Genomic DNA, 22,345 nt, shown 5'->3' on the forward strand with positions numbered 1-22,345 from the left:
ATCCTGTATGAATTTTCAGTTCCCAGAAAGCAATACTGGCTTCTACTCCGTTATCATCGTTGGGATTAAGATGTATGGGGGAATCGGGTAGGGATATGAGAAACGTCAAGCCTCCTGCCAATGGCAGCCAGTTCTTCCACCTAAGGTTCACGCAACTGCGACTTTTCATATCATTTACTGTGAATCAATCGCCTTATATACACTAAATTTCCAAAAAGTGGCATACACTTCAAACGACAACAATAGCTATGTTTTAAATGATTTTAGGAATAAAGTTTCTTGAAACGACTTAACTAAAATTTTGTTCATAAAAAGGCAGGGAGTTAGGCGATTGGTTGGAGGTACTTATTTAGAATTATCCATGAAATCTCGAAATACTAATTTTTATTTTAAAATCCTTCGGAGACTGTATTTCTTGAATTGGTCTTGCAATTAGTAGAAGAATCGAAAAAATCACTTTATTTTCCACTTCACCCTCCCTTTAACAGATTATCAGTTGCTATATTATACTGATTTATTTACACCCTGTACATATTTTAGCTGATAAACAAAAATTGCATCAACAAAGATTAGGCATATATCATTAAGTTTTATCCGTATCTCTATGGTTTTATCAGCTGTCGCAAAATTCTTTAAACAATTTATGTTGAACAATTTATGTCAGACCTTGAATTCCGGTTTTTCCTTCTAATCGTATTGTGTCAAAAAGTTTTTTTCTGGGTTAACGTAAAACGAGGCCTCACAGGCGGTTCAAACGGAGAAAAGTAAAGTTGTTAAAAATGTTTTCTCTTTTGTTAGAAGTTATCGTGTCTGGAATTATTTTATTATGCACCTCTTATTGGTAAGTATTTTTTTTTATAGATTTTTGAACTTTAAGACTCTTCTTAGTGCTCTTCTGATTTTCAAATCAAATAAAATCCACGGACGAAGGAAGAACCAGTGAGCACAAATAATGGAGAGTCGCACTGTCGGAGAGACCAAATTTTCCGTCACCCCCCCCTTTCAAAAACGTTACCAGGGCCGGAAATAAGAAAAATTTCCTATAGGACACGTGTCCAGTGACCCCCTATTTGACTGGAAAATTTATTGGACATTGTCCACTGCCGTGTGCATAAATAGTGTCGCATCTTCATAATCAAGCTATCAAAAACTTCGGAAAATTTGTTGGTCAAAATGTCCAGTGAGTGCCCCTAAGTTTTTAAAAAAATTATGGGACATTTTAATATTTTATTGGACAATTTCCAGTATCCAGTGCTTATTTCCGGCCCTGCTCTCTAGGAGCGTGCCGCACATGCGCAATCGGCGCAACGGAGAGGGAAAAAATCGGAGAAGTTTGTTTACGTTTCGGCCAGTATTACGGCCGAGGTGTCTCTAACCGTGTTTTCGGGTTTACCCTTTTGAATTTTCTTCTCAACGGAACACGTGACGTCCTATTCCTCGGCTGAGCACCGAGGTAGGTGCGCGTGAGAGCCATGTTGGCCTAATGTTATAATTACCTTCCTCCATTTATCTTTGACCCTCCTTTCTATATGTACTCACTGGTCATAGACTTTTGTAGTTTACTCTGCAGGGAGGTCTAGTATATAACAAATTATGGGTGTAAAATATAATTTAATAATACATGCTTATATTAAGGTTTTACATATGGAAATTCCATTATTGGGCTGGAAAAAACATACCGTCAGCTAAACCCATTCCCATTTTGGGTTCCTCTTCAGCTGTATTTTGGGGCACGGTATTAAATATAAATTCTATATTCCTACTGTCATAAGTTTATAAGTGATATGTTCCGTTCCATATGAATGACGCTTCCAATACTTCGTAATGCTTACTGAGAAACTTACAGCTAGAGATAACTAGTTCTAGGAGAACGACGGAAGCGAGTCAATTGAAGTCCTACACTCGGTGCAGTTAATTAATTTTGCAGGACTTCCATCTAGGTCCTATTTAGTCTGCATTACTAAACCTTTGACAGCAGCGCCTGATCACCAGGCGTATCTCGCTTTACCTCGAATCTATGACGTACGTCAATCACTTCATAACAAGCTCTCATGATAAACTTATGGATTATATCTTATGAACTTATGGTGCTGTACATTTACAACCAACTGCAAATGAAGTTGCCTTTCTTTACAGCCCGTTTATGCAATTGATGGAGAACTATGCAAAAAATACGGGAAGATTTTTGGGTAAGCCTCTGTGGAATTTTATTCGATTTCTTATTTTATTAATTTAAGCCGAAGTACGAAACTGGTTAAAAAGCCCGTAACAACAAAGTTTCGCCGTAAAGCTCAGCGGATTCATACACCGCTTAACTCCCAAAGAAATAGTTACCCCATTTTTTAGCGCCCACGCGCATTAACTTCCACACTTCCGGTTTAGCACTATTTTTATCTTGTGATTTTGGGAGCGAAAATGGCTCACGTCTGCTTCTGTCGGAACGGTGTAAATTAAGCCTTGGCCAAGAACTTGGCTTTTAGTCGGGGTTTCTAGTTTTCTACAAAACATTTAAACGCTCGTCAATGATGTTTTGTTGTGATATGTGTGAGTGAGAATTCCGTGGTTAAATTAAAACAGTTTGGACAAATTTATTCCCAGTATCTTTAATATAAGAATTGCAACGTGTTTCTACGTCCACCATATCGCCATTTTTCTTTTCGACGGAGGTCCCAGCCAACGGAAGTTTTGGAACGAAAACCAAGGAGCATAGATACCACTACGATATACTGTAAGGTTGTATTCCATAAACAGGCTAATCCTTTCTATGCGCAACGACAGAATCTTTTTGTTCGCGATTTCTACCATTAGCTCAATGGCCAGTTTCATATTTCCCCCCGAAGTGGGGTTATTATGAACTCCTGATATAATCAAAAGTTCATAGATAGAAACAAAAAGTATACTTCTTTTACAGTTCAAAGGGTTTGGCTGTAGACGTTAAATAAAATAAGTAGCAAATGACCCTCCCCTGAACATCTATACGGACCAACCAATCAGAGTAGACCTTTTATTAATTTGAGGTCAAATGTTTATAGAAAATAGTGCTCTATGGTGGAGATTCTTGGTACTATTTTGAACCTATTCTGTTCTAAGGTCGTTGCAGAGTGGGTTGATACCGAGGGGTCGGTCATTCACGAAATCCCGTACGCTACCCGCGAAATCCACCCTATCAAATCCGAAATCAGTAACAAAATCAGAAATCCGGAAAGAAATCAAAAGTATTTTTGCTTATTTCGAAATCCCATAAAAAAATCCGAAATCAGTACCAAAATCACAAAATCAGTAAAGAAATCTCAAAATCAGTAAAGAAATCTCAAAATCAGTAAAGAAATCTCAAAATCAGTAAAGAAATCACAAAATCAGTAAAGAAATCAGTAAAGAAATCTCAAAATCAGTAAAGAAATCACAAAATCAGTAAAGAAATCACAAAATCAGTAAAGAAATCACAAAATCAGTAAAGAAATCACAAAATCAGTAAAGAAATCACAAAATCAGTAAAGAAATCACAAAATCAGTAAAGAAATCACAAAATCAGTAAAGAAATCACAAAATCAGTAAAGAAATCACAAAATCAGTAAAGAAATCACATAATCAGTAAAGAAATCACATAATCAGTAAAGAAATCACAAAATCAGTAAAGAAATCACATAATCAGTAAAGAAATCACAATATCAGTATAGAAATCACAAAATGAGAAGCAAAATCACAAAATCAGTAAAAAAAATCATAAAATCAGTAAAAAAAATCACAATATCACTAAAGAAATCGCAAAATGAGAATCGAAATCACAAAATCAGTAAAGAAATCGCAAAATGAGAATCGAAATCACAAAATCAGTAAAGAAATCGCAAAATGAGAATCGAAATCACAAAATCAGTAAAGAAATCACAAAATCAGTAAAGAAATCACAAAATCAGTAAAGAAATCACAAAATCAGTAAAGAAACCTCAATATCAGTAAAGAAATCACAAAATGAGAATCGAAATCACAAAATCAGTAAAAAACATCACAATATCACTAAAGAAATCATAAAATCAGTAAAGAAATCACAATATCACTAAAGAAATTACAATATCAGTAAAGAAATCACAAAATCAGAAACAAAATTCACGAAATCCAAAATCAGAAAAATCTCAAAATCGGACGAAATTACGGGAAAACTATCAAAATCCGACGAAATCACGGGAAAACTGTCAAAATCCGACGAAATCACGTGAAAACTGTCAAAATCCGATGAAATCACGGGAAAACTGTCAAAATCCGACGAAGTCACGGGAAAAATGTCAAAATCCTGCGAAATCTCGGGAAATATCGCAAAATCCAGCGAAATGCGTTGGATTTTTTCGAACTTTCAAATCAAACAAAATCCGGCGAAATCAAACGAAATCCGAAGAATTCGAATTGGATTGCAAAATCCCGTACGCTTTTTCAAAGACGTCCGACCCCTCGATTGACACTGTTCTGAGGGTAATGATGGTTTCTCACATTGCACTGAGCGAGCTAGCTTCAATGAAGTTTAACTTTTATTTTTATTCATGACCTTTTGAAGTTTTGATATAAATCGCATCTATTTATGATTTACAATTTGCGTTGAAATGATTGTTATTAACATTTGTAGGGCATATGCTCTTGGTCAACCCGTTATTTACGTAGCAGATCCTGAATTGGTGAAACTAATTTTGGTCAAGGATTTTCCATTGTTTTCTTCTAGAAGGGTAAGTTTTTTAACAGTTAAACTAACAATAAAAATCATGGGCTTCGATGGTTTACTGACCCTTGTGTCCTAAAGGTCAGAAAACAAAAGATTTTGAGGTTAATGTCACCCTTGGGGTGAATACGTTCCATCAGGGTTCGAATTGTATTACTTAAACTGCGCCTCCCAACCACAAGCTAAGCTTAAAATGGGAGGCTTAAATGTGCACAACTATTCTTCTTTATATAGCATTTTCAATATTTTTTGAATTACAATTACATTAAAAAAAATTAGAAAAAACTAGTTGGAAAAACCAAAATATTACCTCTCTGAGTCAAGACTTATTAACCTAGATATAGAATTATTTCTCTTTTTTCGAACTAAAAATTTGCGAATTATTAAAGCAGTATTCCAAGCATAGCGAATATACAGTAAAGCAGACGACATTTTACATCCTATAAAGATATGTCTTGGACACATGTAAATCAGTCAATGGGGGAAATAACCAGAAATGAAGTGTATAACTTTAGGGAGATATAACCTTTATGTGTTCGAAAAGGCCCAATATTCTACGCATCAACTGTTAACACTATGTTTTCATATCTACATTCACAACTAGTTTGCTGTATAAACACTATGGTTTCGTTTCACCTCAACGATATTCTTAGTTCGCCAACATGAGTGTTAACGTTAAATATCACCAATACTTACTTGTGGTTAGACGCATTGATTATCGGTGATTATGGGAGATATCTGATTACCTTTGATTACCCGCACAAGAATGATTGTGATGACTGTTGATTTTCTAAGAATTCTAGAAATCAAGTAATCGATTTCTGCGGTTTTGTACACCTGATTATTCAAGTGACTAACACATTGGTTTTCTCTACGCAGAATGGTCTTATACTTAGAAGAATCGATTAAAAAAATCACTTGTTTTTCCACTTCACCCTCCCTTTAATTCGCACCATGAAATCATATTACTGAATTTCTTGCAGCTTTTCAAATTCGACGACCCAATCCTGGACAATTTCATAACAAGCATTAAAGGCGACGAGAAATGGAGAAACGTTAGAAATACTATAACACCCGCATTCTCATCTGGCAAATTGAAAAACGTGTGTTCAAATTAATACAAAACACTATAAGTTTATAAGTGATATGTCCCATTACATAAGTATGACACTCCCTATATACTTCATAATGCTTACTGAGAGACTTACATCTCGAGATAACTAATTCTAGCAGAACGGCGGAAGCATGACTTCCATCTAGGTCCTATTTAGTCTGCATTACCGAGCCATTGACAGCAGCGCTTGACCACCAGGCATATATGTCGCTTTAGCTAGAATCAATGACCTACTTCCGATGGGGTCCGGTACGCTTCTCGCAAAATCGCGAAATCTTTCACAGAAAATCACGAAATCTTTGAAGAAATCACGAAATTACGAGATAAAAGATGAAATTCCGAAATCTTTGGCGAAATCGTGAAATCAAGAAGAAATCACGAAATCATGGGTGAAATCGCGAAATAAACGAAGAAATCACGAAATCTTTGGCGAAATCCCGAAATGAAAGACAAAGTCTTTGGTGAAATCGCGAAATCAAAGAGGAAATCCAGAAATCTTTGGCGAAATCGCGAAATCAAAGAAGAAATCACGAAATTTTTGGTCAAATCGAGAAATATTTGCGAAATCACGAAATTTTTGGTCAAATCGAGAAATATTTGCAAAATCACGAAAATTTTCTCGAAATCACGAAATCCCGTACGCTTTTTTAGGAATTTCGGACCCCTCGCTTACTTCAATCACTGCATCACAACCTCCAGTTTGTAACCAGTGACAAACTTATGGAATAAAGCTATCACTTATGAACTTATGAGAAGGCTTATTATTCTGTGATTTTTGTTAAAATTTAATTTCACACTATAGATGATACCAATTATAACGGATTGCGCAAACATTTCAACTTCGAATTTTGAGAAATACGCCACGAATCAAGAATATGTTAATGCCAAAAAGTAAGAATAAAGTATTAATATCAATAGCATATCATACGCCCAGAAATCCATGAGCTAATAGCTTAAGTCAGAAGTGAGATGAGACCAGAAATACTGAGCTAACCAATTCTTCACTCGGCGAAATTGAATATTCTTGGTAACACACCAACGGTTGGCCCTCTGGTAGCGGTTTCTGAATTTTCCCTCCAAAACGTGAGACGCTCGTGGTGGTAGACGGCCGAACTAGATTCCAGCACCCGCGTCCGTGATCTGCAAATTTAGGTTGAGGGGAAGGGGGTAGGAAAGGTTTTTGGAACTCGACCAATTTTTTTCTCTCTCTAGTTTTAGCGCGTGGGAAGCGGCATAAAATCCTCAAATTTGTTCACTAGTGCCAGGATCTACTATCAATGCTAGAGCCCTTCACTTCTAGTCTCATCTCACTTCTGCTTAAGTTCATAAGACATGTTGGCCTTCACTTTGTCACTGGTTACAAACTGGAGAGAGCTTGTCATGAAATGACTGAAGTAGGTCGCTTTACCTCGAATCTAGGACCTACTTCAATCACTGTTTTGACCAGCTCTCTCCAGTTTGTAACCACTGATAAACTTATGGGACATAACTTATGAACTTATGTTAATATTAAACTAGATTGTACGGAAACTACACCTTGGATGTCATTGCTAATGTCGCCTTCGGAACGAGGCTGGATTCGCATAATGATCCTGATAATAAGTTTGTCTATCACGCTAGCAAGATTTTCAGTCAAGAATTTTCGTTAGCATCCATTATCGTCTGTAAGTATATTTATAATACCATAAGCTAATGCTCTTCTTCCTTAAAGGGAGTGCGAATTTACAATTTCATATCATATTTTCAAAATATCAAGTTTTTAATATAATTGAACCAAAGTTTCTATTTATAAAATCCATTGAAAAAGTCACGAAAACTCAGTTTCGATATATCAATAATTTTGTCTTGTCGAGCTTGTTCGCCCGTTTGATGACATCACTATGACGTGATATTTTTGAATTCACAGAAATTAATTCTATCTTTTGTTATATAAATCAGAGGTTTTTCAAACGAAGCTTCTCATTCCCTTTAAGTAGCCATTAGAGAGTTTAAGCATCCCCTAAACGCGTACGTGTAGCTACCTTCCACAGTGCATTAGACCAATGCATTGTCAAAGGTGGCTACACGTACGCGTATAGGGGATGCTTAAACTCTCTAATACCTCAGAGCCTAAGAAAAATCGGGCGCCAAAAATACGAAAGAATTTTACCTCTCCGAGTGACGATGATATCACGGAAAGGTATTACACTGGACGTGTCTGTGTTTCACAGCGTTCGCAGTTGGAAAATAGCAGCTAACGTGTTCACTGATAGCAAGTTTTGGATTCTACTCCATTATCATCGTTAGGGTTTAGAAGTAGGCAGCGATGGGCTGGGTATACGAGAAACGTCTAGCCTCCTCCTAATGGTGGCGCTTCCACCAAAGGTTCACGCATTTGCGAGTTTTCTTATCATTCATTGTGAATCAATCGATCGCCTTACCAGGGAGTAAGGAACGTTAGAGGGAGTTTTGATCTAATGCTAAAAAAACCGTCATACAGTGGCAAATGGTAAAGAAAGTGGGGGGTAGGAATTTTTATCTCCGTTCCTCAATTTTTTCTAACGCGCAGGCGCGAGTGACGTCGTTTACTACCGCCAGCAGAGAGAATTTAAAAATTCTCTCTGCAGCCAGCGCCAGCTTCCGCTTCCATCGACTGCTGCCCCACTCACTCTGTTCGACTCGCCGTCGAGTTAACCGGGAAGCCCGGAAGGCGAATTTGCGGTATCGTTCGGTAGACGTTATAAAATATTCAACGTTTTAAAGCTCAAGTTTCGAAATTTTTTGAGACATTTGCCAAGTCTTCAACTAAATATTATAACATTTTCTTTAAATTTCAACATAAATATAGCTCTGAGAATAAAATTAGACACGAAAACTACACTAAGCCTTGGTTAGATATCATCGGCTGAGGCCGAGCGGCGCATCTCGAGCCGCCGGCGGCCGGGCTTGCCGTAACGGCGAGAACAGAAAAATACCTCGTTAAAAAACAGATGCACGACGGTTTTAAAATTTGACGCATGCGCGCGGACACCGCGTTGAGTCCCCGAGTCAGCGCCAGAGAGAGACGATTTTAGCCACGAATCTAACGAACGCGCCTATTCACTTTAATACTCCCTCTAACGTTCCTTACTGGCCTTACATACCGTAAATTTCCAAAAATTGTTAAAGAGGCATACGCTTGAATTCAAACGTCGCCAATAGCTATGTTTAAAGGGATTTTAGGAATAAATATTCTTAAAACGATTTAACAGTAATTAAGGTAAATGACTGACGATTAACATAACTAATAACAATTATATTTATTTATCTCTTAATTGCGTCTCGACTCGGAGAGGTTTAATATGTTTTGCCAACTTGTTCTGTTTAGATTTGATTTGCGATACATACTTTTGTAACCCAAGCGTATAAGGCGTTGGATTTAGACGCTACTTAAAAGAAATGTAATAATTAGCTGCAAACTAATTGAATCAGAATTAGCAATATGATAAATATTTATGACTAAATAATTAGAATTACTTCTAAATTAGCAGTAAGGTAACTAAAATTCAATTACCATTTTCAATTAGTAAAAAAATCCAATCTATATCTACATAAATATTAGGCCTGTGCGAGTCCAGTTTTTTGGGCTTCGAGTCGAGTCTCGAGTCCTAAAAAATCTCTTATAGAATAGGCCTGTGCGAGTCCAGTTTTTTGGGCTTCGAGTCGAGTCTCGAGTCCTAAAAAATCTCTTATAGAATCTCGAGTCGAGTCTTTTAACTGGTATCGAGTCCTCGAGTCCTAAAGTAAGCACGGGAAAGCTAGGCCACTATGTAACGTAGATTTGTGCGTGCTGACAAGAGACGAAAGAAAAATAAATTCTTTATCCATGATAAATATTTTTGGACTTGATATGGTGTTAAACCTCGGTTCGAGTCCTCCTCGAGTCCAGTAGTGATGATTTTTGAGGACTCGAAACTGTTCTCAAGTCCTAAAATTTTGATTTTCAAGTCTCGAGTCGAGTACTCGCCTTTGATCGAGTACTCGCACAGGCCTATTATAGAATCTCGAGTCGAGTCTTTTAACTGGTATCGAGTCCTCGAGTCCTAAAGTCAGCTTCAAAACTACGTCTCAAGCCCAGTGTCGAGTCCTGATAAATTATATCAAGTCCCAGTCGAGTCTTAATAAATTATTTTATGTCAAAATCAAGGCTAAATATTTTTATCTTTAATTTTTTACTCTTCATTTGTTCAAATATCACCACTTGGATATAAAAAGTAACAAACGTCAATAAACACAATTTTAGCTTTGGTTTTGGTTTGTTCTAGCTGACGTCAAATTTTTGTCCTATCAACTGTCTTCTCTAAAATCTAAATCGGTAAAACCCCACTAGATACCGCGCTTTACTTAAAATTCCGGGTCACCGAGTTCAGGTTAAATACATGGATAAAGGATGAGCGTGAGGAAATTTGTTTTCGCGCTAGAGGGTTGGCAACTCCCTATCTATTCGATATATACTTTGATGCAGCTTCGGTTGTCAGCACGGGAAAGCTAGGCCACTATGTAACGTAGATTTGTGCGTGCTGACAAGAGACGAAAGAAAAATAAATTCTTTATCCATGATAAATATTTTTGGACTTGATATGGTGTTAAACCTCGGTTCGAGTCCTCCTCGAGTCCAGTAGTGATGATTTTTGAGGACTCGAAACTGTTCTCAAGTCCTAAAATTTTGATTTTCAAGTCTCGAGTCGAGTACTCGACTCGAGACTCGATCGAGTACTCGCCTTTGATCGAGTACTCGCACAGGCCTAATAAATATATGTAAGTCCTGACTGACTGACTGATAATCAACGCCCAGCCCAAACCGCTTGCTCTAGAAGGCTGAAAAATTGCAGGAACGTTACTCATAAGTAGCAGGCACGTACCAAGAAGTTATATCAGTATCTCAGAGAGAAGATATAAATTCGCCAGATTTCCAGCTTTATCTCCAGTCCTAACGTAGGTCCGCAGTCAATCCCCGTCTCTAAATTACAACCAGCATCTCATTGGTTCTTGAAAACTCACGTCAGCGCGATGACGCGAGTGAGGAAAATTTCCGACTGACGAGAGCGAAATAGCCCGGCGCCTCCTTTTACGTCCCCCCTTGTATTTTGAAAGGGGGACTGGGACTATGGCGCGCGAATACAAAGGCATCTTATATCTTCTCTCTGAGATACTGATATAACTTCTTGCACGTACTAAGAAAGATTTTTCCTATCCACCGCCATTTTAAGAAATGGCGCCCAGAAATGTAAAAAAATTTCTATTCAACAAAGTTCGCGCGTTTCAACCGATTTCGCAAATATTTAGCACACTGGATTCCCTTAACCTATAGACGGGATGAATGGTCTTTGGGTTCGATTTGTTGCCATCTTTTTAAATGGCGGCCAAAAACTTAAAAACCCTTCTTTATGGAGTAATGTCCGTGTGAAAAGTAATAAAAAATGTCCCGACGGGCTGACGGGCAACTCCGAGTACCTTCGCCCCTACCGTGCTACAAAAATATTAGTCATCAGTAAAATCTACCCATTCTTTACATCAATTTCATTCAAGTTCTTATTACACGCGAGCGACGCCGCGGGTAACAGCTAGTTAATTATAATGTTAATTAGCTAACTAATTATGTAGCACAGCTCTGCGCTACTACTATAAAAGTTATCTTTCTTAACAGTTGCATTTCCCAAACTGGCAAAACTTTTAGGAACTAGTTTTTTTCCACGTGACACCACGGACTTCTTTAAAGACACAACAAATAGCATCATAGACAGAAGGCTAAAAGCAAAAGAGGTACATCTGATCAGGGATTCATATAATTTTAGAAGCAGGAATGGAGAACAGAGTAATGTGGGCGCGCGTCAAGGTCCCTGACCCCGTTCCCGGGACGGGGGGTGGGTATGAAAGAAGAGGCGGGTTATAGCGACAGAAGTAAAACGGAACTACGTATTTTTTGCCGTCCACGTCAGCAACCTCATCAAAACGTAGATTAAGTGAGCCAATAAGATAAGCACGAAAGACCTTTACTGTTTCCAAATTCACAGCCCCATCCCTTCCCCCGATGCTATGCTAGAGAGAAGTCGGTTTGTACACTGGGAGACGCGCGTTTTCCGGTTCCTTTAGAGATTCAGAGTTCATGTTCAGCCAATAGCTGTTTCTCTCCCAATAGGGCAAATTTCGGCGTACGAGTCGCGCCTAAACCGGAGGTCTGAATAAAGTTATCGCGAGGTGTATTGCTACACAAGGGAGGGGAATCACAAACCCTTCTTTTCGTTTTACTTCCTAGGCTAATTTAATTGACTTCCGGTCGGACTGAAGTAAAGGCTAACCGTTCTCCATTCCTGCTTCTAAAATTACATGGATCCCTGATCTAATTCATAGTTGAAAAACTTTGCAAAAAAGTATAATTATTGGACGCATGCTCTCTTGTAGGTTCGACATGATTTTCTCCAATTAATGATGGACAGTATGCAAGCCGACACGGAGCCAGCCGAAAGTAAAGCAAACGTAGATCCAGACGGAAACACTTCACCCCTTCAGAAAGTGGAACAAATTAAACGAAAGCGTAATATTTTGATATGTGTAAAGCATGGTTTTCACTTGATTGAAAAAAAAAAACTGCTTTGCGTCTGGACGTAAAACGTAAGATTTGTATATTAAAGGGAATGCGAATTTACAATTTAATATCATATTTTACCACGAAAGAGGTATAAGTCGCCACTTTCAAAATATCAAGTTTTTAATATAATTGAACCAAAGTTTCTATTTTTAAAATGCATTGAAAAATAACGAAAACTCAGTTTCGATATATCAATAATTTTGGCTGCGTTGAATGCGCATTCGCCACTGAACGATTTTCGGAACTCCCGGTTTGACGTCACGATTGTAAGCGAAGAGGCATCGAAGTCATCGGCTGTAAGAGCCGATTACTCCGTTGAGCATCGCAATTTGTGACGTATCAGCAATGGCAGAAAGTTATATCCCTGAATGATTTCGAGAAGCTAATTTGATGGATAATTTCGAAACTATTTATAAAATCGGTGTAGCAGCGACTGAATGCGAAAGAATGTCTGATAGTATTTCATGAAATTTTTTCGATTATATCTTTGAAGTTTAAAAAGTTATTGGGTTTTAAAGCTTAAGCCTTGGCTAAGTTACTGGTCAGAGTTTTCTCTTATTTTGGTTAGCAGGCCCTCGTATATCCATTTCCATGAAGAGTAAGCAGACGACACAACGCAAAGTTTGCCAAAAAACCGTTCCCTAATACGTCACATGACGTCACGTTGATCAACGGAGCTCAACGTGTTTGATCTCCGTTGAGCGTTACTGAACGCAGTCTGTCTTGTCTAGCTTGTTCACCCGTTTGATGACATCACTATGACGTGAGGAAAAAAAGCGCCAGTCTAAACGTTGGGTCTGATAGCGGAGAGAGTGGCACCATCTGACGTGAAAAATATATCTGTGACGTCAGTCTACGGGAAACCTTTTAGCCTTTCATAAAAAGTGGATTTCAAATTTTCATATGAAGCAGAAATCGGAGTATTAAAAGCTTGATATTTTTGAATTCACAGAAAGTAATTCTAGTATAAATCAGACGTTTTTCAAACGAAGCTTCTCATTTCCTTTAAGTTATCGCTCAGCGTTATAGCGTTTTCACTTAGCGTAATTCTCGCAAATAATGGAACCAAGGCTTACCAGATAAACTGAATATTGTAACACCAATTGCGGCCCATCTATTGTCTTTGTAATCTTTGTGCTTAATAACATATAGATATGGATGTTCCGAACCTCTTTGAACAATTAAACTTTCAGCATTGAACTTCGGCATTCTAAGAGATTTCTACTAATAACTGACTCGATTAGGATTAATTAAAAAAATAAAAACATGGCGGACCGCGGACGTTCTCTTCCGAACACGGGTGGTCGAAAATGACGTCACGACTCAAACTTACTGCTGATTGGCTGGCGCAGAGCGTTAACGTTGAACACGGCCCGAAAAAAGTAATTTCTGTCCAGCGCAACTAGGTTTTTTTTTTCGGTTGTTGCTAGACGTCGGGCGAAAACGTCGTTATTTACACTTGTGAAAACCGTGCTTAAGGTGACAGCTTTTAAACACGCTTAATGTACTTTAGCATTAACAAAGGACGAAGTACTATCGCAATGTATATTGTTTTTCATCGCTGGCTACGACAGCACGGCTACAACTTTGACGATGGCATCGTACCATTTAGCCTGCAACCCGGACAAACAAAAGAAGGTTCATGAAGAGGTCGACCGCATATGGGAGAATAGGGTTAGTACGACTTATCAAAGAGAATAAAGGGAAGGAGTGGGAGCTTCCCTGCTCCACGTACCCAGGGCTCCTAGCCAAATTTCGAAAATATTTTTTTAATTATTATTGGTAATTTTCCATGAAAGCATAGGATTTTATAGGACTTTTGTCTAGGTTTATCTATCTATATCTATATAAATCAAAGTCCTGACTGACTGATAATCAACGCCCAGCCCAAACCGCTTGCCCTAGCTAGAAGGCTGAAAATTTGCAGAAACGTTACTCATAAGTAGTAGGCGCGTACTAAGAAAGAAATGTAAAAAATCTCTATGCAACAAAGTCCGCGCGTTTCCACCGATTTCACAAATTTTTAGTACACTGGTTTCCTTTAACCTATAGACGGGCTGAATGGACTTTTGGGTTCGATTTGTTGCCATCTTTTTAAATGGCGGCCAGAAATTTAAAAAACCCTTCTTTATGGAATAATGTCCGCGTGATAAGTAATAAAATATGTCCAGACGGGCTGACGGGAAAAATGTAGTAATAGCCGTCGCCGATTGGTCTGGCATTAAGGAGGTTATCTATGGTTAGGGGGCTCATGATTGGTTAAAAGCATTTTTGTTCGTCTACTTAGTTTTTATTTCGGGAATATCATGAAATCCATGGCCAAAGCTATGGAAAAGTGGGACTTACGTACTTTATGTGTGAAGCATAATCCGCTTTTGGTAGTAGTATTAGTGGTTTAATATTCTCATTATCTAGACAATTTTGGATGCAGAGGCCTTATTCGAAGCAAAATACATCGAAGCTGTAATTGATGAGACATTAAGAATATCACCTCCATTATTTAGGTATTTATACCCGTTTTTCAGACCTATTTGTGCATAATTACTTGTTTTTCTACCTCTCCGCGTGATCATGACGTGTCTGTGTGTGTCACTGCGTTCGTAGTTGGAAAATCGCAGCAAACGTGTTCCCAGAAAGCACTCCATTTTGATCATCTTTAGGATTAAGAAGTAGGCGGCGATCAGCTAGGGTTACGAGAAACGTCTAGCCTCCTCCCAATGGCAGCTAGGGCCTCCACCAAAGGTTCACTGAATTGCGGCTTTTCTTAGTTTTCTTATCATTTATTGTGAATCAATCGCTTTACATACCGTAAATTTTTAAAAAATTTTAAAGAGGCATGCGCTTGAATTCAAACGTCACCAATACCTAAGTTTAAAATTATTTTAGGAATAATGTTACTTAAAACGACTTAACTATAATTAAGCTAAATTACTGTCGATTAAAATAATTAATATAAATTAAAATTATTTAATTATTTAAGAAAAGCCTTATAATTGCGTCTCGACTCGGAGAGGTTTATTTTGGTTTCCCTTCGTGTTGCTATTAAGCTATATATGTATTTCACATTCATTGTAGGCTTGAACGAACAGCGGCGAAAGACTATGTTCTAGGAGATACGGGTGTCACAATTCCAAAGGGCATGGTAGTTGAGATACCAGCATTCGCCATGCATCACAACTCCGAGTTTTTCCCGAATCCCGAAGAGTTCCGGCCAGAAAGGTTAAGAGATTTTTGATTCATCCTTAAACCATAGTTTGAATTATAAAAACCCCCCACGGGTTTTATTGGGTTTTACTCATCATAAAAAAACCCAGTTAATAAAACCCTGATCATCAAGATTTTGATGATGAGTTGAATGCAAGAATAATTTCATTTTAAAGATATTTGTGGTTTCAACTTGAAAAGTATATACTATTTAATAATATTTATTATTTTTTAACGAATCATTTTAAGACTTTTTTACTAAGCAGTTCCTTTTAAATGAAAATTTCTACCATGCGAAACTGCTAAAGATATAAAACTCAGAAAAAACCTATTAAACCCAGAAAAATCAATAAAACCCAGGAAAAACCCAATAAAACTAAGGGAAAAACCCAATAAAACTAAGGAAAAAACCCAATAAAACCCAGAAAACCCCAATAAAACTCAGAAAAAAACCAATAAAACTCAGAAAAAACAATAAAACCCAGAAAAAATCAAATAAAACTCGTAACAAAACCAATAAAACCGAGCTAAAAACCCAATAAAACCCAGAAAGACCCCAACAAAACCAGAAAAAAATAGCTAAACCCAGAAAAAAACCAATAAAACCACAAAACCCAACAAATACAGAAAAAACTATGAAAAGCCAATAAAACCCCAGAAAAAATAATGAAACCCGGGAAAACTCGAGTTCTTTTAATAAAATCCGGGTTTTTTTAACCCTGTCTTAAACACATGGTTTAACGAGGGGTCGGATTTTTAACAAAATAATGTACAGTTCGTTGGAAATCTCTTTAAAATCTCACTTCACAATAACCAAATACCTCTTCACTATCTCACTTCAAACCAACAAAAATCTCTTTAAAATCTCACTTCAAAATCACAAAATATCTCTTTAAAATCTCACTTAAAATTGACAAAATATCACTTTAAAATCTCACTTCAAAATGACAAAATATCACTTTAAAATCTCACTTCTAAATAACAAAATATCACTTTAAAATCTCACTTCAAAATGACAAAATATCACTTTAAAATCTCACTTCTAAATAACAAAATGTCTCTTTAAAATCTCACTTCAAAATACAAAATATGGCTTTAAAATCTCACCTCAAAATAACAAAATCTTTACGAACAATCCCGAACCGCACCTTAGAATCTAAAAATTCCGATATATTAACGATAAATCACTAAACAAGATATCATTATTTCAAAATCTCGAAATACACTTTGAAACTCGAAAGTGCAATACTAGAACTGGAATCTCCTGCTCAGTTATAAAATCTCTCTCTAAATTCCGAAATCTCATTAAAAAATTTCGAGATGTCCTTAAAACTCTTAAAATCTCATTCACAATCTGGAAATCATATTATAAATCTCATAATCTCATTCTAAAACTCAAAATCTTAAAATCTCGAAAACGATGGTAAGATTTTTAAAATCTCAGTCAGAATCTCAAAATCGTGAAATCCCATAATCGCTTACAATAAAATTCAGAAATTTCGACCCCTTGTGTTTTAAATTGAATTTTAACAGAAGTATATAGAATATAAAAACAAAAAGTACACTACATTAACAATTGTCTAGCTGTCTTTGGTTAACTGTAGACGACAGGTAAAATGAAATAAGCAATTTATCTACCCTCCTCTAAAATAACAGGCAGTCTGGGAAATAGCACACTTCCTCTGGTCCAAAACCGGTTTATTAATTTCTTGGACTAGTTTTTTAATTCAAGAAGATAGGATTACTGGTCCTCGGGACCAGTTTGTTAATTGTAAATCTATAGGAAAGAAAAGGCGGGGAAGCAAACTACCCTCCTCTAAATTAACCCCCTACAGGAACTAACCAGTCAGGGAAGAGCTTCTTGACGTCATAGCCTTATAGAAAGTAGTAGCAGAAGTGAGATGAGACTAGAAGTGAAGGGCTCTAGCATTGGTAATAGATCCTGGCATTAGTGAACAAATTTGAGGAGAGAAAAAAATTGGTCGAGTTCCAAAAGTATTTCTTACCCCCTTCCCCTCAACTTAAAGCGGCGAAACACGGACGCGGGTGCTTGAATCTAGTTCGGCCGTCTACCACCGCGAGCTTCTCACGTTTTGGAGGGGAAATTCTGAAACCGCCACTAGAGGGCCAACCGTTGGTGTGTTATCAAGAATATTCACTTTCGCCGAGTGAAGAATTTGGTTAGCTCAGCACTTCTAGTCTCATCTCACTTCTGGTAGTAGATCTGGAGATCCAAACGTTTATTTTTGGTACAAGAGCTAGCATCTGCACACTACTTGACGGCTTGTTCCCTGTGCCACGCAGTGGGAAGGTAATCATACACAGAGGGGAAGGGGGTCAACACTATTCTGGTTGGGATAAAGGAGTTAGGGCTTCTTATGTTACACGGCGCCAGCAAGTTTCAATTGTACAAAGTGTAGTGTACTTTATGTTTTTATATCTATGTACTTTTGATTGTAATTAACCTACTACACAGCACACCTTCCTATTTAGGTTTTTGCCAAAAGACAACAACGAAGTGATTCCGTACAGTTATCTTCCATTTGGTTCTGGTCCTAGAAATTGCGTAGCCATGCGACTCGCTCATATGGAAGTCAAGATGTGCCTGCTACACGTTTTTAGGAACTTTGAATTTGCCACGTGTCCAAAAACCACGGTAAATGCCAGTGGAAATACGATTATTTCAACCAGAAGGGGATAATAGAAGAAGGATGACACTGTGTATCCTCTTAATACTTTAGTTATGAAACCACTTCAAAGCGACTGTGGTATTGTAACGTGATTCTTCCCAACATCAGAATTAACGTTTGGAGTGCACAAGGTTATTAAACCGAGTGATGCACATACGCCATGTAAATAGTTCCCTCATCATTACTCTATTAGCGCTGATTAACTATTTGCCAAGGCGCATGCGCTTGTGCATTTTGTCCGAGGGGGTATAAGCTCCTTCAAATCTCGTCCACTTAGGCTTTCCAATCACATAAATCACTTCCCAAATCAAGCAAATCACTAAAACCGCTATGAAATCAATCAAATCGTTCAAATCCCTGAACAAATCAGTGAAATCCCTAGTAAATCATAAAAATACTATCAAAATCAGTGAAATCCCTAGTAAATCATAAAAATACTATCAAAATCAGTGAAATCCCTAGTAAATCATAAAAATACTATCAAAATCAGTGAAATCCCTAGTAAATCATAAAAATACTATCAAAATCAGTGAAATCCCTAGTAAATCATAAAAATACTATCAAAATCAGTGAAATCCCTAGTAAATCATAAAAATACTATCAAAATCAGTGAAATCCCTAGTAAATCATAAAAATACTATCAAAATCAGTGAAATCCCTAGTAAATCATAAAAATACTATCAAAATCAGTGAAATCCCTAGTAAATCATAAAAATACTATCAAAATCAGTGAAATCCCTAGTAAATCATAAAAATACTATCAAAATCAGTGAAATCCCTAGTAAATCATAAAGCTCAGTGAAATCAATTGTAAATCAGTCGAATCACTATACAAAGTAGTCAAATCAAGAAATCATGCAATAAATCAAATCATTAGTATCACTCGAATCACTACCAAATCATTCAAATCCTCGTTAAGTCAACAGTCATTCAAATCCTCGTTAAGTCAACAGTCATTCAAATCCTCGTTAAGTCAACAGTCATTCAAATCCTCGTTAAGTCAACAGTCATTCAAATCCTCGTTAAGTCAACAGTCATTCAAATCCTCGTTAAGTCAACAGTCATTCAAATCCTCGTTAAGTCAACAATCATTCAAATCCTCGTTAAGTCAACAGTCATTCAAATCCTCGTTAAGTCAACAGTCATTCAAGTCCTCGTTAAGTCAACTGTCATTCAAATCCTCGTTAAGTCAACGGTCATTCAATCCTCTTTAAGTCAACAGTCATTCAAATCGAACAAATCATTGAAATCAATTCCAAATCATTCAAATCGAACAAATCATTGAAATCAATTCCAAATCATTCAAATCGAACAAATCATTGAAATCAACTCCAAATCATTCAAATCGAACAAATCATTGAAATCGAACAAATCATTGAACACAATTCCAAATCATTCAAATCACATAAATAGAATCAAAATCATCGTAAAATCGTGAAAATCACTCTAAAAATCATTCAAATCGGCTCCAAATCAGCAAATCAGTCAAATCATTGTTAAATCATTGAAATCATAAAAGTCGATAAAGATTTAAAATCTCGTACCCTCCAAATCCTCGTTACGTCAACAGTCATTCAAATCGAACAAATCATTGAAATCAATTCCAAATCATTGAAATCAATTCCAAATCATTCAAATTGAACAAATCATTCAAATCGAACAAATCATTGAAATCAATTCCAAATCATTCAAATCACATCAATCGAATCGAAATTATCGTAAAATCGTGAAAATCACTCTAAAAATCATTCAAATCGGCTCCAAATCAGCAAATCAGTCAAATCATTGTTAAATCATTGAAATCATAAAAATCGATAAAGATTTCAAATCTCGTACCCTCTGATGCGTAATGACGGCCCCTCGATTTTGTCCCACTTCAAGACAATCAAGGTTTGTGTCTAGTTGATTGCTACTTGGATTCAGTAGATACCAAACAATTATAGAATTCACCCTGTAGTTACCCATCTGAAGTTTGATGAGCGGGAGAGCAAAGTAAAAGGGCCTGGGTAGAATCATGTTACCAAATGTCGATGAGAGGGAAAGTATGGCAATGGCCATAGAGCCTGTGTTTAAAAACTTGAACATCAAAGTTTCGCCAGGAATGTATGGAGGGGCTGGAATGGCTAAGGGGGCTCTCGTTGTACCCTTGATAGTGGAAACATAAGGCGAATCCTTTTTTATTTTGAGAAGTGTAGCTCCTCCCCCTACGTCTGTTTAACTGTCTACCGAAGGCGAAAAATGTCATGACTTGTTAAAAAAGGTATGGCAGAAGCGACCTTTTAGATTTTTTAAAGTTAAATGCGCTGATTCGCCGCCGTTCGCGTTCATATTCGATTCTCTCATCCTAGCCAGAGGACCTAGGGTAGAGGGTGGAGAATTATAGAAAACAAGTTTTTTTGGCAGCCAATGAATGAATGAAAATAATTTAAGTGGTAAATACGATTTTTACGTCAGACTATGACGTCACTAGCATAAATTAAGCCACGCCAGTTGTTTCCAAGATCATTTCACGCCGATTTGTATTTGACCTTAGCCATTCCAACCCTTCCATACATTCCTGGTTTCGCCAATAACTATTTAGTTTACTAGTGACTGATGGACTTGCAAACTCGCGACTGAAAGTAGTTCAGACATTTATGCTCCTTGGTTTAGCCATACATTCCTGATAACATCTATATTAGCAAACTAAATTAATACAATCATGTACATCATCAAATTAAATTGTGGCGATAAACTGCAGTGGCCACGGTTGCCTATGTCAAAAGCAGCTAATGTAAAATAAAACCGCACTATTTCTTCACGCGCAATGTCACAAATTATCTTAGGTACGTGGTGAATGGGCGAGGGGGATGAAACAGATTTCGCGAGTATGCATTCACCCCTCCAAATACATGTCACAGACGAAGGAGAGAGTCCGACACTTTCCCCTATTTATTTTTGATATTATACCTTCAAATGCATTTTAAAACATTACCAGCTACTCTGTCCTGACTGCAAACACAAATCGAGGAAGTTCTAGCAGTCGACGGTAACCGCGTGACCGCGAATTAACACAAGACCTATTTTAAACGGTCAACTAGGGCGAAACTCTGATGACTCGCGACTTTTGGCCATTTTCTTACTTTTCACCTCATCCACTTTTGATGTTACATAACTAAAGTATTAAGAGGATTCAGACTGGTACACTTCCTCTATTATCCCCTTCTGATAATATGTGTTCCTCTTGGAATTTCAACTTTTAAAATGTAATCTGTTGTGAATTTCAGATTCCTATAGAATACATGAAGCGTACGGGACTTTTGCAGCCAAAAGATGTCATCCTTAGCGTAAGAAAGAGAACATAACTATTAATTATTAGTTCATTTAAACGATACAATAAATTTTAAAACGCTAATAGTTCAAATATTATAATTTGTAATTAAAAACAATTATAGAGTAGTATAAAATCTGTGTAATATTTTGAATAAATTAAATTTTTAATACTTTTTGCTTTTAAATATCAATTATTAATTGCATAAGTTCATAAGATATGTTCCATCCATAATTTGTCACTAGTTACAAACTGGTCTGGAGCTTGTCATGAAGTGATTGAAGTAAGTAAAGCGAGCGACATACGCCTGGTGACTAGGCCTTAGTAATGCAGACTAAATAAGACCTAGATGGAAGTCCAGCAAAATTAATTAACACCGAGTGTAGGACTTCAATTGACTCACTTCCGTCGTTCTGCTAGAATTAGTTATCTCGAGCTGTAAGTCTCTCAGTAGCATTACTTATGGAACATATCTTATGAACTTATGGTGATATCGAGGGGTCGGACGTTTGTCAAAATCCCGTACAGTTCGTTTGAAATCTATTAAAATCTCTCTCGAAAATCTCGGAATCCCAAAATCTTACCCTTAAAATCTCAAAATCCCGAAATCTCACGTCAAAATCTAAAAATCCCAAAATCTCACGTCAAAATCTAAAATCCCAAAATCTCACGTCAAAATCTGAAAATCCCGATATCCTTACCTTAAAATCTGGAA

General features: G+C 37.0%; 1 protein-coding gene across 3 annotated transcripts; it reads left to right on the forward strand.

Annotated features, from left to right (window-relative positions):
- The first annotated feature begins 670 nt into the window (after positions 1–670).
- LOC149594178 (cytochrome P450 3A8-like) lies at positions 671–21,804 on the forward strand. Of its 3 annotated transcripts, XM_089861470.1 has the most exons (14): positions 671–841; positions 1,636–1,735; positions 2,137–2,189; positions 4,616–4,712; positions 5,689–5,808; positions 6,622–6,710; positions 7,338–7,483; positions 11,485–11,600; positions 12,240–12,372; positions 13,940–14,100; positions 14,842–14,930; positions 15,502–15,645; positions 18,124–18,286; positions 21,587–21,804. In XM_089861470.1, exons 1-14 carry the CDS (start codon positions 780–782, stop codon positions 21,662–21,664), a joined length of 1,551 nt encoding a protein of 516 aa, XP_089717596.1. In that variant the 5' UTR covers positions 671–779; the 3' UTR covers positions 21,665–21,804. The 3 variants fall into 3 exon arrangements, with proteins under 3 accessions (XP_089717596.1, XP_089717597.1, XP_089717598.1); XM_089861471.1 differs by lacking the exon at positions 1,636–1,735; XM_089861472.1 differs by lacking the exons at positions 2,137–2,189; positions 4,616–4,712; positions 5,689–5,808.
- The last annotated feature ends 541 nt before the right edge of the window (positions 21,805–22,345 follow it).

The sequence above is a fragment of the Phalangium opilio genome, unplaced genomic scaffold (assembly GCF_054372755.1).
Source record: "Phalangium opilio isolate 3A_F unplaced genomic scaffold, DU_Popi_V2 ptg000390l_1, whole genome shotgun sequence".
Lineage (NCBI taxonomy): Eukaryota > Metazoa > Arthropoda > Arachnida > Opiliones > Phalangiidae > Phalangium > Phalangium opilio.

Excerpts from the sequence above, each read along its gene's own strand:
- LOC149594178 (XM_089861470.1), top strand. The coding sequence starts at position 780 with ATGTTTTCTCTTTTGTTAGAAGTTATCGTGTCTGGAATTATTTTATTA. Across the intron at positions 842-1,635 it reads TTATTATGCACCTCTTATTG|GTTTTACATATGGAAATTCC; the intron begins GTAAGTATTTTT and ends GCTTATATTAAG. Across the intron at positions 11,601-12,239 it reads GAAGGCTAAAAGCAAAAGAG|GTTCGACATGATTTTCTCCA; the intron begins GTACATCTGATC and ends GCTCTCTTGTAG.